General features: G+C 32.8%; 2 protein-coding genes across 3 annotated transcripts in view; one reads left to right on the top strand and one right to left on the bottom strand.

Moving 5' to 3' along the window:
- The first annotated feature begins 354 nt into the window (after positions 1-354).
- Positions 355-1,276, top strand: LOC116765579 (uncharacterized). The gene is made up of 2 exons (XM_032655095.2): positions 355-471; positions 543-1,276. Exons 1-2 carry the CDS (start codon positions 430-432, stop codon positions 1,218-1,220), a joined length of 720 nt encoding a protein of 239 aa, XP_032510986.2. The 5' UTR covers positions 355-429; the 3' UTR covers positions 1,221-1,276.
- Positions 1,277-1,343: 67 nt separating this feature from the next.
- LOC116765578 (M-phase inducer phosphatase) overlaps positions 1,344-15,690 on the bottom strand; it is an 84,989-nt gene continuing 70,642 nt past the window's right edge. For both annotated transcript variants that reach the window (XM_032655093.2, XM_032655094.2), the window contains exons 6-9: positions 14,789-14,979; positions 4,592-4,816; positions 4,137-4,291; positions 1,344-4,053 (exon numbers count right to left, since the gene is read on the bottom strand). In XM_032655093.2, coding sequence (XP_032510984.2) covers positions 2,188-4,053; positions 4,137-4,291; positions 4,592-4,816; positions 14,789-14,979 — 2,437 coding nt within the window. In that variant the 3' untranslated portion in view covers positions 1,344-2,187. The remainder of the gene's footprint in view (positions 4,054-4,136; positions 4,292-4,591; positions 4,817-14,788; positions 14,980-15,690) is intronic.

Genomic DNA, 15,690 nt, shown 5'->3' with positions numbered 1-15,690 from the left:
AGTTACTTAATACATAAAAAAATATAATTTTATAAAATTTGTAAATTGTCAAGATTTTATTTTCTTAACGAAATAAATTGTAAATTATTCTTTGACTGATGACTGGCTGAAAAATATTGTTAAAATTATAAATGAAGAATGAAAATAGTTTTCGTCATATATTTTTAACGCATATAATTCTTCTTAAAAATATTATGCTTGTTAAAAAAATATATATATTTTTCTAAAAATATAAAATAATTAATTACTATTTCATTATTTTTAGATTTATTGCTTATTACAATAAATAGACATTTTTTACGGCCTTGCTGTTAGAAATAAAAAATACCAACTTACCCAACAAAGACTTCTAAACGACTACATAAACTGGTATTCAGTGCTTAAAATTTATGACAGCTCTTTTTAAAAAAATATGGTAAATAAACAAATATGGCGAGCGATACTGACGATATAGAACAAAATATAGAAAATGTAAGTATTCACTTTATTACAAAATGTTTTATATCAATTAAATCGTCATGAATTTCTTTGCTGTGTTTCAGTTGAAAACGACGGTAAAACAATCTTTTGCTCGCATTTATGCCAGTCTTAAAGCTAGAGAACTGAAGACTTTACGCCAGCTTGATGTTATTAGGAAACAATGTCAAGACAACAAAGACTTGGAGAGAAACTGTGTTCAGAATGTACAAATATGTTTTAGCAACGAGTCCAGTTTATTACAATATATAGCCAACTATGGTGTTATAGATTTTGAAAGACTTAATTTTGATAGCAATACATTTTTACTCGAGGATTATGTGAGTCCAAACGATGATCATATGTATTCATATAAAACTATTGAAGAGATGACTAAAGAAGAAGATATCAAACAACTAGAAGCAATTGAGGAGGCAGCCATCAAACAGATTACCGAGACAGAGGATTGTGTGTGTTATGTAAATGTACATAGTAGCGACGTAGCCAAAAAATTCAGAGATGTAGAACCTGAAATAACAACAAGTACTACTTCATCAAAAAACTCAACGGAAAATGATTCCGAATTAAAGGATGATTTAATAGCTGATAATAATGCAGAGGATGACAAATCTGAATCCGAAGACAGTGAAGTGAAGAAAATAAATCCGACCGATGAGTGGCTCAACTCAATAAAAGGCCAAACAGAGACAGAACCCTCTCAAGTTAATGATGTGATGGAACACAGTACAATCGCCTGCTCTTAGCGATTGTCCATACTATTACTTAAAATGCATTTAATAAAGTTTTTTATTTTATACAACTTGCGTTTTTACATATCTTGTTTGTTTATGTCTATAACGGTTTAAATAAAAATGAAACAAATGTGGTAAAGCATCAACTTATATTGTTAATACACTTTTATACAAATGGCGTTACTGAACAACTTAAAACTAGTATGCATTGACTTCCGATTATATTTCCTAATGAATAAATATTACCCTTTATTTCAACTACACTTTAAGTGCAGCATTCAAATAAAAATAATGGTCACCAATCTTCCAATATCAAACCGACTGTCCAATTCTCATTACATTACAGTTTATTTATGGCACTTACAAATGACATACATTAAATATAACATCCCTATACTTCCCATCTTTGGATGGAATCTGTTTTAATGGATGTATTCTAGTTTGTACTCAACCTCTTCACTGGAAAATTTGATGGCACAACAGAAGTGCTGATTTTGGAAAGGTAAAGGTCTATAAGTGAACAGATAGGTGCTTAAGGTTTAAAATTTAGGGCTACAAGTTTCTACTAGTGGAGATACAATATATAGGCACTAAATTACATCATGGAAGGTTGTTTTAGGCCACTTGATTCACAAGTAATTTATTGTCATTACTTTTAAAGCAAGTTAAGTCTTTGCCAATACTAGAACATGTTTTTTTTTTTTTTCGAAAAATTGAATAAGAATACTGAATTAAATAATACTACATTAGCAGAAATTGATAGCGTACAGTTAGTAAAGATAAATTCAAGTACGTTAAATACATTTGAAGAATTAATTAATAAGTTGAGAGTACAAAACATGAGTACAAAGTTCCAACTTAATACATAGTGCATATCTAAGGTATGTTATGAAGTTGTTACGAATAAGTTTTACCTAGCGTATTGCGTATTTATTAAGTCTACTATTGTACATTAAAAACAAAATAAACAATACATATACTATACAAGGCCGAAGTCCGTGCATACTGCAGCTACATCGCGATTGTTTTGCTTCTCTGTATTGTTGGCGGCCATGTTCAGTTCTACCAACGTATCTACGCTATTTATACTGACCCCCTTCAAAATCTTTTGTGCAGCTAAACTAGTAAAATTAAAGCTCAAGTCGCTTAGGCTTGGAAAGTTATAAAAATCTTGGTGTTCCTTCTTGCCATCTTGACTTAGGCTGTATCGCTTCTGTTTGTTTTCTAAGCTGTGAATCTTTTCAGATGAAATGTTTATATCTTTATTTACTTCTTGGTTTTTTAGTGCCAGGTTGGGTTCTGAACCCAGAACTGTCGGTTTCTGATCGATGCCTTTCGATAATAGATTAGCTATAGATTCCGAGCTCATTCTATTATGAATATTTGGAAGCCCATTCAACATTTGCAAAGCTGCTGCTTTTTTTAGCAAGTCAACGCTTTTAAGGTCGGTATTTGTGTTTAAATTCGCATGTATTCCTCCGTGCGTTGTTGTTAAAGAATTCTTTTGATATCTTAGATTGCCTAATGATCCAATGACATTGTCATAGGTCTTAGTTGGCGTGGAAGGATTGCTGGTAGCGCTCGCTTCTATATTATGAATGTTGTTATGGATTGCTGGCGAAGAAGGATTTGAGGCTACGTCATTTGTATTGTTTAACTGATTTTTGTAAATGAAACTGTTATTGTTCGCAACACCTCCTATCTGTAAAGATAATTTTCTGTTGTTATTCATTCGCGTGTCGTTGATTGAATTTTTGTTGAATTTATTTTCTTGTACTTTTTCTTTATCTGGTTCTTGGTACAACTGTTTCTTCTTTTCAACGCATACATCAAAAGATGTTTCTGTCGGATTTTTTGTCGTTTGGTTAGACACTCCATTTTGGGAGACGGACACGACTTGTCTGTCATCATTAATTATATATATGTTGCTGCCGTTACTAGTCTCAGTAATTTTACCGTTTTCAAAAGTAATTACAGAACGAACAGGTGAATTTTGAACATAGACTTTGGTGTTAGTTCCGCCATTTTGTGACAATGTGTTTGTCGTTACTTTCAGTGTGATGGAGTTATTTGAGTTAGAACTAGCAAGCATTGCGGTAGCGGGGTTCTCGACTTTGGATCCAAGAGTTTTGTTATGCAAAGGAGTAGCGGTTTTTTTGGGAGTATTTGGACAATTTTTTGGTGAAGTTCTCGGGGATGTGCTCTTACCGTTTTTAACCGTTTCACCTCCAACAATTGGTGGTTTAGTTCTACACTTGTGTAGACTTTTAGGTGAACTTTGAAGGCTTTGGACTTTAACTAGTGATTGTGCTCTGCTAAGGCCAGCGTTCCCGTTAGTATGACTAGGTGAAGGTTTCAAAGTGCGATCTGATATATGTGATTCTAAGCTTGAATGACCACTGCTACCGCTCGTGTGATAACCTCTTTTCATAGGTGAATTTAGATCCGATTGTCCATTTCTATAATCTTTACGCGGTGTTCTATGGGTGTTGCTCTCTAAGCTTGAAGGCCCACTAGTAGACATTAAGTTATCTGAATAATCCACACGCCGTAAACTTCCATTTGGACTGTCTCTTAATTTTGGTTCGCTGTTTCGTTGAGGTGATCCAAAATGGTCCAATATAGTTTTGTTCGTGGAACTTCTACTCAGTGTTGACCTCGGGAGACTGCCTGAACTAGGGCTCGACTGCCTCACGGGCGAGTGGTCGTATTGCATGGACGTCGCTAGACCTGATTCGGTTGAAAGATGTCTCTTGTGTCGTCGTGGTAATGTCGACGATCGGTTGCTGATTTCTGAACCGTCATAATACGATGAAACGATTGATGTTTGGCTCTGCAGGGACTCCTGTAAAGAAAAATTATTTCTTTAAAGTGATTTCGAAGAAATGAGTAATGAACAAGCTCAATAGTAACTCTAGTAAATAATACCTTAGAGTCAGTTTGTGTCGCGACACAGTGTAGATGCACCGCCTTGGAGTTGAACCACTCAGTGGGCGGGAACTGCGCAGAGAAGGTGCTCATCGCGCGGGTCTGCTTGCTGCGGCCGCTTCGTCTGAATAAGCGGGAGAGCAACGACACTTTCTCTGTAATAATAACGATTATGATTTAATTAATGTCCACAAGTGTTATCGTATTCTGACCTACTTTGCCGAAGGGAAATATGTAAGAGCTTAAGGGAAACATATGTTTGTGAACGCACTACCATACAGCTAAATAAATTTTGCGGGTAATATAAATATATTTTCCAACGTTGATGTTTCCTGTAACGTGGAAAAAAGCGCAAAAATGCAATTTAAAATAAAGCATTTTGTTTCTTAATCGAAACTGTTAAAAGTCAGCGACGTAAAATGGAGCAAAATAATATCTATATAAGAAGCACTTACTAGGCGACGCAGATTCTACACTGGGTGGGTAGTCGGTGGATGACGAGCTATCTGTCGTATTGTGCTTGTGGTGCAAACTACGTGTGGAAGCGCATCGCTGCAAGTACTTGCTGGATGAACCGAAGATCCGAAGGGAGTGGCGCCGGTCGAGGGAGCGGGGCGCAGGGAACGAAGCGCTGCGGCGCTTGTTGGGTCTACCGTATAGAACTTTGTCGTTTGGGTTCCCTGAAATATTGTCTTAAATAATGACTTGATTCATTTTCCTATGAGGAAGATTTTGTGTCAGTGTATCCTAATTGCTTATGTGTATCACAAAAAAGGTACTGAAATAAAATAAATGATATATTGTACTTGGGGTAGAATTTAAAAAACATGGGCATTCTTTATGAATATATGTTAAAAAAATTAAAGTACCGATACGAAAGTTTAATTGCACAAGCAAAATCTAGTGAAGACAAAAATTTCATTAAACATTTTTAGATTGTTAGCGACATATATGTAATATTAAATTTAACTTCTTAATAAAAATGTATTATTTTCAGGTTACGATAGTCATGGTTTGAAATCTAAAACTCGAATAAGAAACTTAATTTTTAATTAAATATTTTGTTTCAGTACATCATAAATAGAGTTAACATATATAAAAGAGATATCGGAATCACCCTGAAATATAAATTAACACATTTTAATTATGGAGCACCCACTATGTTCAAGCACAATTGAAATCAAGTGGTTCGTCATGGGATAATCTTGAGCAAGTGACTCACAAACATATCTTAACACGTCTCTATAAATCACTGTTCAACCTAACAATTGTGATTTACTGTTTTGTTTAGTTTTAATTTATATTATACGCTATATTGTAATCTATTTAAGCAAAAACTGTCTCGATTATATAATGGTATTAAGCCCTTTTTTCAGTGAACATCCTGAAAATTATAATCACACTGATTGTAGTAGAGTTCCGACTAATTAAATGTTACCACACAGCTAATTATTGGTTTGTTACAACCGATTTGTTAGAGGAATAGGAAAAGTAAAAAACATTACTTAAATTTTTGTATGAAGCACACAATATATCTTATTCTTTATACCAAACCGAACAGGAAGAGTTCGAGTCAGAAGAATATTTTTCATAGTAACAAGGACATCATTCACAACGGTAGAGATATTACGAACAATGTATTCGACATTTCCATTAGTACTATTTTAAAATATTGTTAAAACCCATCTCGTTACAAACGAAACATTCCAACACTTACAATAATACAATCCACATCCGTGAAATCACAATCCTACGTAAATACAAAGGACCCTAAGTTTTACACATAATAATTTATGCCTGTAAAAGCTTAGTCATTAACGGTCGATGCTACATCAAGAATATCCCTGCGTGAACAGCTTTTCAAACAAACAATCCGCACAAAGCAATATTATACGCCAGCAGTCGATCGCCCTCGCGTAATGCTGATTCACGACAACTGTATTTTCGATTCATCTAAGAATTCGTTTGTTATATCCGAACATCGCTAATTTAATGCTCGTTTTCAAACATAAATAACAGCTTTGCCCCAGTCACTGGCGCGGAATCCGTCTTTCTCCATTAAAATACCTTCCCGAGTTCCGTTACACTTTACAGAAATAAACTGGAATGTCACACGTGCCATTTAGCTCACCTTTGACTGTAACGAGAAACATAAGATCTCTAACGATATGTTTATAACGCACCACTTGGCACAAACCGTTACCGTCACGACAATGCAAAATGACGAACAACTGATCACAATTAATCAAATTTTAATAAGTACAATCTGATTTCAGCATTCTTTCGCGTCCTGAAACATTTTACTACATTTCAGTACATTTTTTGCACTTTTTTCACAATCGCGACAGACTCGGAGAGTGTTTTATTAGTTTCTTCATCAATAAATAACGCGTCTGATGCATTTTACTCCGAACCCTTTCAGTGTTTTGTTAAAGAGCGCTCTCGTGGAGTGTTTTGATCGGTTTGGGAGGACTTTACATTGTTGACATTCCGATCTCAAGAATAACTTGAAAGCTGCAGCGTGTAGTGCTTTTGGATATTCATAAAATATTTGTCTGCTTGTTCTGTAGTATTAAACTTCACCACGTACAAGTTAAATAAAACTGAACATCAGTTAGTTATTCAGTGATGTAAATAAATATTTTATTTATAAGAAATCTATATTCCATTGTATAATAATTCTAATAATCTTGTTATTAATATAAAAGTTTAATATAATATAAATAGTGAAATAAATTCATATACAATAAAATTATACATTATAAGAATATATTATGAATGTAATCGGAATAAACCAGCAAGTTATAACTATCATAAGGATATTTAAAATTAACATTGCGTTTAAAATTAATTGTTACCTATAAAAACGAATCGTATTGCGATCGCCGACGTTAACCGTATCATTAATTCTAACTTGATAATGATTTAGACTATTTTACGCGAATATTTCTTACGTTCGAAGTATTACGAAATAATTTTATTTTTTTAATTGTTATAACGAAATGTTTGGGTCAGAAAGCAACAGCACTCAAAGGCGACCTTCATTTAAAACACATAAGGAAGACTTAAGGTGAAGAACCCGTACTAAATTTACCGCAGTTACAACCCTGCTCTTGGATACACTCAAAATAAACATTAAACATGGAATCACCGCTACATTCCTGTTGAATATCGGTCCGATACTAAAAAAACTATATAGTTATTATTGATACATTACCATCGGCGTTGCTGTTATGCTTTAAAGAAATAGGAGATTTGAGCAAATATAACATAGGAGAAATAATTAATAAAAATCTATTTAAAATTAATTTTAATTGCAATTTTTATATAACGTTCTAAGCAAATGCAATTACAGATAAATGGTAATCAATGAAATAAAATATTTAGTCTTAAAATAATAATTTGGTATAATTAAATATCAATTATTTAAGGGCGTTGATATTTCATATTATAAAAAATAAGCATCCAGAGCTTCGATCACAGTGCAGCTAAGTGCTTTTTACAAAACAAAAATACATTTACACTTTATCAATACCGTTCGATTGCTTTTCTAATGCAATGTATCCGTCAGGCTTAGCATGCAGCATATGCGAACTCACTGCGCTCAATCAATAACAATATTTATAAATATATGAATGTTTATATCCGTTTGTTTCGTACCCGCTTAGTAACGACTCGCCTCGTGTAGCTGAATAAAATGGCGGCATTGCAATGGTTTTGTTTGCACCAATTTCTTTTTATCTGTCCTTCTATTGTTATTATTCTGCGTTTTAAATGAGGTTCGTGTAATTAGCATTTGATTTCAATTATTTTCACATACAAACATTACTTCATATTATGTATGGTTGTTACGGTGTAAATATGCTTCGTTTCATAATGCCAAGTACAGATAATGAAAATTCTTACCATCGATACTTGATAATTCGTTAATACTGTACCTCTGCATATAAGTATCACCTTTTTTCATTCAATTACTTACGTACTATAAAGTGAAAAAATTCATAACTATCAACGCTTCGTACGAAGTGTACGAACTTGGACTAAATATATTAAGATATCTTTTCATTTTTGTTAAATACCGAATAAATTAATGAATTAGTAATACCTACATGAAGCATATTTAAATACCAAAGAATACCTATCTATTACATCCTATTTATAAATACGAGATTTTGTGTCGAAGTATGAATGAAAGCTTGTTGCTTCCCTGAGATAAAGAACTTACCTAACCGATTGGACTGAAATAAACAGTGATGTTGGTTGGACGTCAGTATAAAAGAAGCTAGAATTGATACCAAAATTACGTATAGCTCAAGCGGGAACTCAGCATAACATGTGTATTGTGCATGAAGTCATGTGGCCCAGACTATGGATGTCGCTGCGGTAACTTAACATATCTATTGTTTAACATACATTATACATTTTTCTTTAAGTATAATTCCAAGGTCCATGCAGACGAAGTGGTAGACAAAAACTAGTTTTTAAAAACAAAGATCCAGATGTGATCTATATTTAAACTTCGACATAATCAGAAGTGTCTATAGAACATTAATTGAGAGATGTCTTGCTGCTGATAAGAGATAAGCCGACCACATGTTTCGTTTTGAGAAACATGCACTTTGCATCGCATACCACCGCTGACCCACTTCCTAACGAGCCAGCCGCATCCGTTTAATTAAAAATAACATCATTTAATACTGTTCTATTTAAAGGATATATCTTACGTATAAGGTTATAAACTCTGTATATTCAATATGTCCAAGTACTGTAGCATAAACTATTAATTATTATTAATATTGGATAGTCTATAATAAATATTAGCTATCCGTCGGTCTTTATATCCGCGATAAATACAGAACGCCAAGAGGGGATTAAGATATAGCCCCATACATTTATAATTGGAATCCTTACGCTTTTAGTTTTTATTATAGAATAGACTTCGATTCCTTCTGAGAAAAAATAGTTAAATTAATTATAAGAGAGATGTTTTGATTTTACAGTTTTATTGTATTTAAATGCAAAATGATTATCAAGTAATCTATATTAATGAGATTTAGCTATATCTTACTAAATACATTTTTTAAACCGTTCCTGTTACTACGTGCTGAAAGAGGCACAACTATCTAGTGCGAGCTGTTGGTACACATTGCTTATTTTTTTGTTGTTCCTGCTATCAGAGCATCTATCAACGTCCATTCAAAATAAAAAACTCGCCTTGAAATATCCTTTTACTGGTAGAGAAATGAGTTGGAACAATTTCTACCAAACCATTAATCATGTGTTTTATACTATCGAAGCTTAATTTTACTTTATATATGATAAAGATTATTTTTTTTGGCATTTGTATTTTAAAAATAACAAATTGAATATGCTTTTATATATATAATAAAATTTTATCCACTAATTTTGAGTTACATATATATTAAAAATGTTTTGTTTTGTAACATCTTTGAAAGTAGATAAAATTATTAACAAAAAATGTTTCTATTTGTATAATATTGCATTTATATGTTTAAATTGAGAGCATGTTTATTGATTATAGGGTGTAAAATTATTATATACTTTTAAAATATTGAAATAAAATCCATTCTCTAAGCCATCGAAAAAATATTTCCTCGTTTTAATATATTATAATACATTTTTTTTTTCATAATAATATCGACAGTGTTTTCTGATGTGACATAATGTATTTATATATAGCAACACTGAATACATTCAAACAAAATAAAACTTTAGCGCCGTATACGTGTGTGTCAAAACAGTAACAATGACATTTATGATGTTTTAACCTAATATAAAAGTAAAGTATACAGAAGATAATAAAATTTGAAGCTACAAAAGTAAGGTTAATAAAGTTATTTCAATCCGATAGACCTATAAGTCGACTTTGCTTCTTTTGATCGCGTCCATAATTGTCAAAGGAGTTTTAATATGTTTCTGTAACAGAAAATGCTTCCAGCGATAATTCCTTTCAATTATAACAGACGCTGGCTGTAACAAGCAGGAAACCGCATTATACATTTCCCGGCCTTTGATCTTAATGGATGGTTATAAAATCGAAACCAATTTTGGATATTTGTCACTGTCAGTTGTATATGCGAGTAACGGATTTTTTGTGTCACGGATAGGAAAAAATTGTTCACATCCGTCAACGTTACTTACTGTACGTGCAATACTGAAATATTTTAAATAATAAAATTAAGACATATTTATATACAAATAAATTTTCGGAATGAATACTTAAATAATCCCAGACACGTATTCAATTGAGACAGGATAAAAAAAATTAAATCTCAAGGTGATATTTCAGTTTTCAAATTTCCGCAAATTAGCGTTTGCGGTTGAAATACAAAAACCAGTCGATTCCATTTAAGAGTGTGAAATATATATAAAGTAAATTTGTGTAATCACGGATATAGTAGATGAACACCATAAAGTCTCAGACTTTAGTTTTTTCATTGCCAAGAGAAAGGTTATTTGCCATACAATAATGCATCTTCCGCTACGAGTAATTACGATATGAGTAAAAGTTAAAAAAATTAACAACTCTCAACAAAATCCTGCTACTCTAAAATACATAACAATTTATATATATATATATATATATAACTGTACTTCACCTTTACAATTAGTTTGTAAGCATACACTTATTTTGATAACATCAATTATAATTAGAATATAAATTCAAAAATGATATAGCATTGCCTTTTACGACGTCCTCCGGAAAATATTTTTCCTTGTAAAAGTTGCCAATCATCATAAACTGAAGTGCATATATTTCTGATACCTTCTAGAGCGGATGAAACAATATCTTTGCTTACAATAAAAGCACTCACTCTGTGCACAGCCGATCACAATTGCGGTCACGAACGATCATAGCATGATACACTTTATTTTCACACAGAAACGAAAACAGTGTATCAAATTCTACACATTATTAAATGTGCTACATTTATATTACTTAGTCATCGCATTGAATTATTTCACTTGCTTTCGATCACTTTCCCCGTTCCTACGCTTTCCTATTTTGGACTAATTCGGTGTCATCAGTGATTTTTATTGGCTTTCGTTTGTATCTTAACGAGCTTGATAGAATTTCACACATTTTTTATTGTGATCATGTTAATGTTAATTTGTCTGTATTTTCTTTATGCCATCCGTTTAGTTCCATTGCATCGTACAGGTCGAATGATGACAATATGGTCTATCTGATGCTGTTCACCACTACTGCTAATAGACACCTGTAAATAGCCCCCGTGTTGGAAATTGGAGGGAAAATAGGGAAGAAAGGAAATTGAGTATAAAAAAAATTGTTGAGTTTTTAAGCAATCTCAATATTTTTTATACCATGTCATTGGAAAACAAATAGACAGTGGGCCTGATGTTAACTAGACTGCTATACTAGAGGTATCACTTGTATGTTGTCAGCCTTTCAAATACTTATTTACTCTTCTCTTTAAGAAACCCAGGCTGTAGTCGTTTGAAACACCACTATTCTATTGAAATTGCATTAGTTAATTAACGTAATTTTTTTATAAGAACATATTCACTTCGTGTGCACTATATTGGCTACGATTCGCTTTTATTTCATGCATTTTGCATCACACATATAATATAGTCGTGTATATTTTTTTATATACACGACGATATATTATAGGCACGACCTCTTTACTACCCCTGCGTCACGCGATTTACGTAACACTGCACCTAGTTTGCAGTAAGCCCAGACTGTTTCTAAGTATGCCATGACAGAACGACATTCCTCAGTGCACTGCGAAGTTTAAAATAAATGAGACTGTCCCTTTGTCAAGGCCCTCTCATTATTTTATATAAATAACGACTACTGTGTTACAAATCACATCGCTTAGAACATTGATCAGATAATTTGATAGCAAGCCATATGTTGTATATATTTTAACATTTCGGTAAATTGATTACAGCAATGCACACTTTATATATGATCTTATAGTACGGATTTTCATCATGGAAAGTAAAGTAAAGAGTGCCGCTTCACTTTCCACCGCTGTCATCTTTAATTTGACAGTAATGACATGTCATTAGCGACGATCATTTGATGCTTTCCTCTTTGATATTGAAACCATCAGCAAAGGAAATCTATTATATTTATGAACCGGGTAGGTCCAATATGTATTTGTTTAAATATTTAAATTCATTCTAGAACAAATAAACAAATAATTTTGAGTCTATACCCTAATTTATATAAAAAATAGGCTTTAAACTTAACCCAACGAAGTAGATATAATAACTACGACAAAAATGCAATTTTAAAAATGTTTGTCTTAATTATTTTGTTTCTATTTTTTTGGGTTCAATGGATTAGACTTAAAAAAAAAAAAATACAGTTCAACATATTACCGGGCAAGTAAATTACCTATGGACTTTAGGTTCTGTATTCGCATAAAGTTACAGACTGGTATAAATCTTGGCCATTCAAGTCTCCTTATCTGCCAAACACAGTATCAATCCCTATGTTTTTCTACGTACCTTCACGCATATATCATTACAACTACGGTTATCAGTAAGGCGCTTAAAATTTATAGATCTTAACTCCATCACTTTAAGGTGATAATGGCTTGCAAGGAACGTGAGATTGATTAGAGTCGTTTCCTGTGCCTCCGGACCGGCTTTCCACTGATCTCTTTACTTACATACAGGTTTTATCGATTTATTTTTGCATCTCATCTGGTCTGTATTACGAGGTACGAAGGTCGCATTTTGCGCATTGCGAGAGTTTGAGAATCCTTGCTGTACTTGTGTGGCCTTGGTAGGCTGGAACAACAACTTATATCGGGTAAATACGTTGAATTATGGAAGTATTAAGATTTAGATAGCGGTGATTACAAAACGATTGCAAGTTATTGTATATAATTTATTATAACACAATTGTCGTCTGAATCCTGTTCCTTTAGTCTATATTGTGCTAATAGAATAATAAGTCTCAATAGAATTATTTTTTACTTTTAAAAGGTGTTAACCAGCAACGTTGCTTAGAGCATTAATACTATAGCGCAGTGATACATAAAAATTTCAATTTACTTCAAAAGATACTCGTACATACGAATAACGTTTTCCTTCTCCGAAACGAAGCTCAAAATCTGTTGGCTGTAAATAATTTTTTGGTCAATCAAAAATAATCGGACAATCTAACGGAGTAAACGGATTTATTTTATTGTGATGGGTCTCCGTTAGATCCAAACAAATTGGCGAAGTCACGAACTCGTGTGACCGAAGTGACCTTTGAGCTCCAATATGGAACAATGTCACAAAACAAATATATAGATTATTGACTTGGAAGATAAATTTATAGGGAAGAGATAGTTCGTGTGATCGCGGTATTGGAGAGAGTCTCCGGGCCCTGAGGCAATCATGGACCTTATAGATTTATAAGACAGAAAAATTAAACATTTTACGAATATTGTATATAATGAGTTGTTTTTGGTTTAAAGTTTTACAAATTGTGGATCTATAGCAGTTTGTTATAAATAGCTATGAATTTTCTGATAGGCACCAATGACTTGAATTTGGTGGAATAATATTTACTAAACGCCCGTGCGTTGTCATCTATGTCGAAACTATTTAATTTTGCGATAAACTGTCCTGTACATTTATCATATTATTAAGGACTCCCTTATTTGTCCCGGTATCAAAACGTCGAACAATAAAACTAAGCTGCCATTCACTTATATTATTTCAAAGCCTTAAAGCATATAATAAAATTGCATCATCTAATTCTATCTCGCTACTGATAAGCATAATAAAATACAATGTCAGTGCCGTCCTCCATATAAGGATGGAGTAACGGGTAAACTCTGATCCACATTCCCTAATTGGTATCTCGTTATAAAACTAGAATGTGCATACGATTATCCTCTCCAAGTTCAAAGACGTTATGTCTATAATTGTGTAACTATATATGAAGGGCTCCGTTTATCAGACATCAGTAGCATCTTCTATGACAGAATCATAATCGTATGTTTGTATGTTTTTTTTTTTGTATTTCGTTATTAATATGTAATTATTTTCATCTACAAACTTGAATTTTAAAAGGTTTTTATTTGTCAATTCAATATTAGAAGTCCAGAGCACTGCGACGGCGAATCGGGGCACTGCAGTCGTCCTACATTTAGTTTTGTTATGCAAGTGCAGAGGAATTTAGTCGTTATCTGTACAAAAAGTGAGGTATTTTGAGACAATGGTAGTGTGCAGTTGAGATTTGCGGATTTGTGGATGCGCGCTTCCCAACGATAGCTCGCCTTTTCTTTACCTACCTCAAGATGTTTAAAATAGGCCAATGTATGCTGAATTATTAATTTAAATTAAAGTTAACACCTATATCCATTTTTTGCTCTTTCGAAAGTCTTTAAAAAGTCAGTATCACTTTTACTTGCGCTTGTGAATATGTATAAGAAGTTTTTATCGGCCGGAGGAAGAAATTATTAGTGATAGAAAAATATGCTATCTCTATTTTACAATTAATATAATTGATAACTTAATCATTTCGTAAATTGGATAAAAACTATATTCAAAAACGATGTGAATTTTGTTATTAATCTAATATATATGTAGTGTAGTATAAATGTGTTATATAACATCCGACAGACAACAATCCGTTCCATACTGCCGTCACTTACCTCCGCATATAACATCCGCGAGGTTCGTCTGAACACATTGGTGTGTGACGGCGCCATCCCTGACAGTGGTGATCTCTCCGTAGAGCTGGTGCAACGCCTCCTGGTCCGACATGAGGATAGTACGAGGACTGCTGCACTCATCCTCGGTGGAGTGGTGACGAGAAGACGATCGAGAACGGGAACGACGACGTCTAGACAGTGCAAAAGTTTTAATTAATATAGGTACGTTTATTTTCTTACAAATTTAACATTCATATCTCTTTATTACTTTTGTTATAGTCCACGATAGCTTTAACTAAAGAGCACATATAATTTTTCTTTGTAAGATTTGGTAATATCAATTATGTATTTAATTTGTCAACTTTTACTTGAGCTATAAATGCGAAATTTTAGTTTACTTTTAAGTTTTAGTTTGGCAGTATCTACTGCATCAAATTCCGAAGTCTACGAGGACAAAGCCGAGAGCAGAAGCTAGTTGTAAATATTTTCTATTCTCATGTCCACGACAAAATTTAATTACGATTCCTATAGCATTTATAATTGATGGCATGCGACGCTTAACAAAAACGAATAAACAATTCAATATATTTTGATGCTGATATTGACTTTCAAGTTCGAGCTGTTGGCCTACATGCTATATGTCCATTGAATTCCGGACCTTATCACCGTACAGTAAATATTTATTTTGAACAACAACTAATTTCTAACTGGATTTTTGCACGTTTTTGTTATAATCACCTGTCAATTGTAGTTGACGTTTTTATTTGTTGCGTCGATTTTTGTGAATACTCAAATATAATTTCTTTTATAGGTATTAGTTTGTTTTAAAGTACCATTATAGATATTAATGAAATATAACGCCTCTTTTATAAAAACCTTTCTTATTTTTTTAATATATTTAA

This window comes from Danaus plexippus, chromosome 11, assembly GCF_018135715.1.
Source record: "Danaus plexippus chromosome 11, MEX_DaPlex, whole genome shotgun sequence".
NCBI lineage: Eukaryota > Metazoa > Arthropoda > Insecta > Lepidoptera > Nymphalidae > Danaus > Danaus plexippus.
Note: the sequence above shows the minus strand (reverse complement) of the source record. Positions and strands in the feature narration are given on the sequence as shown.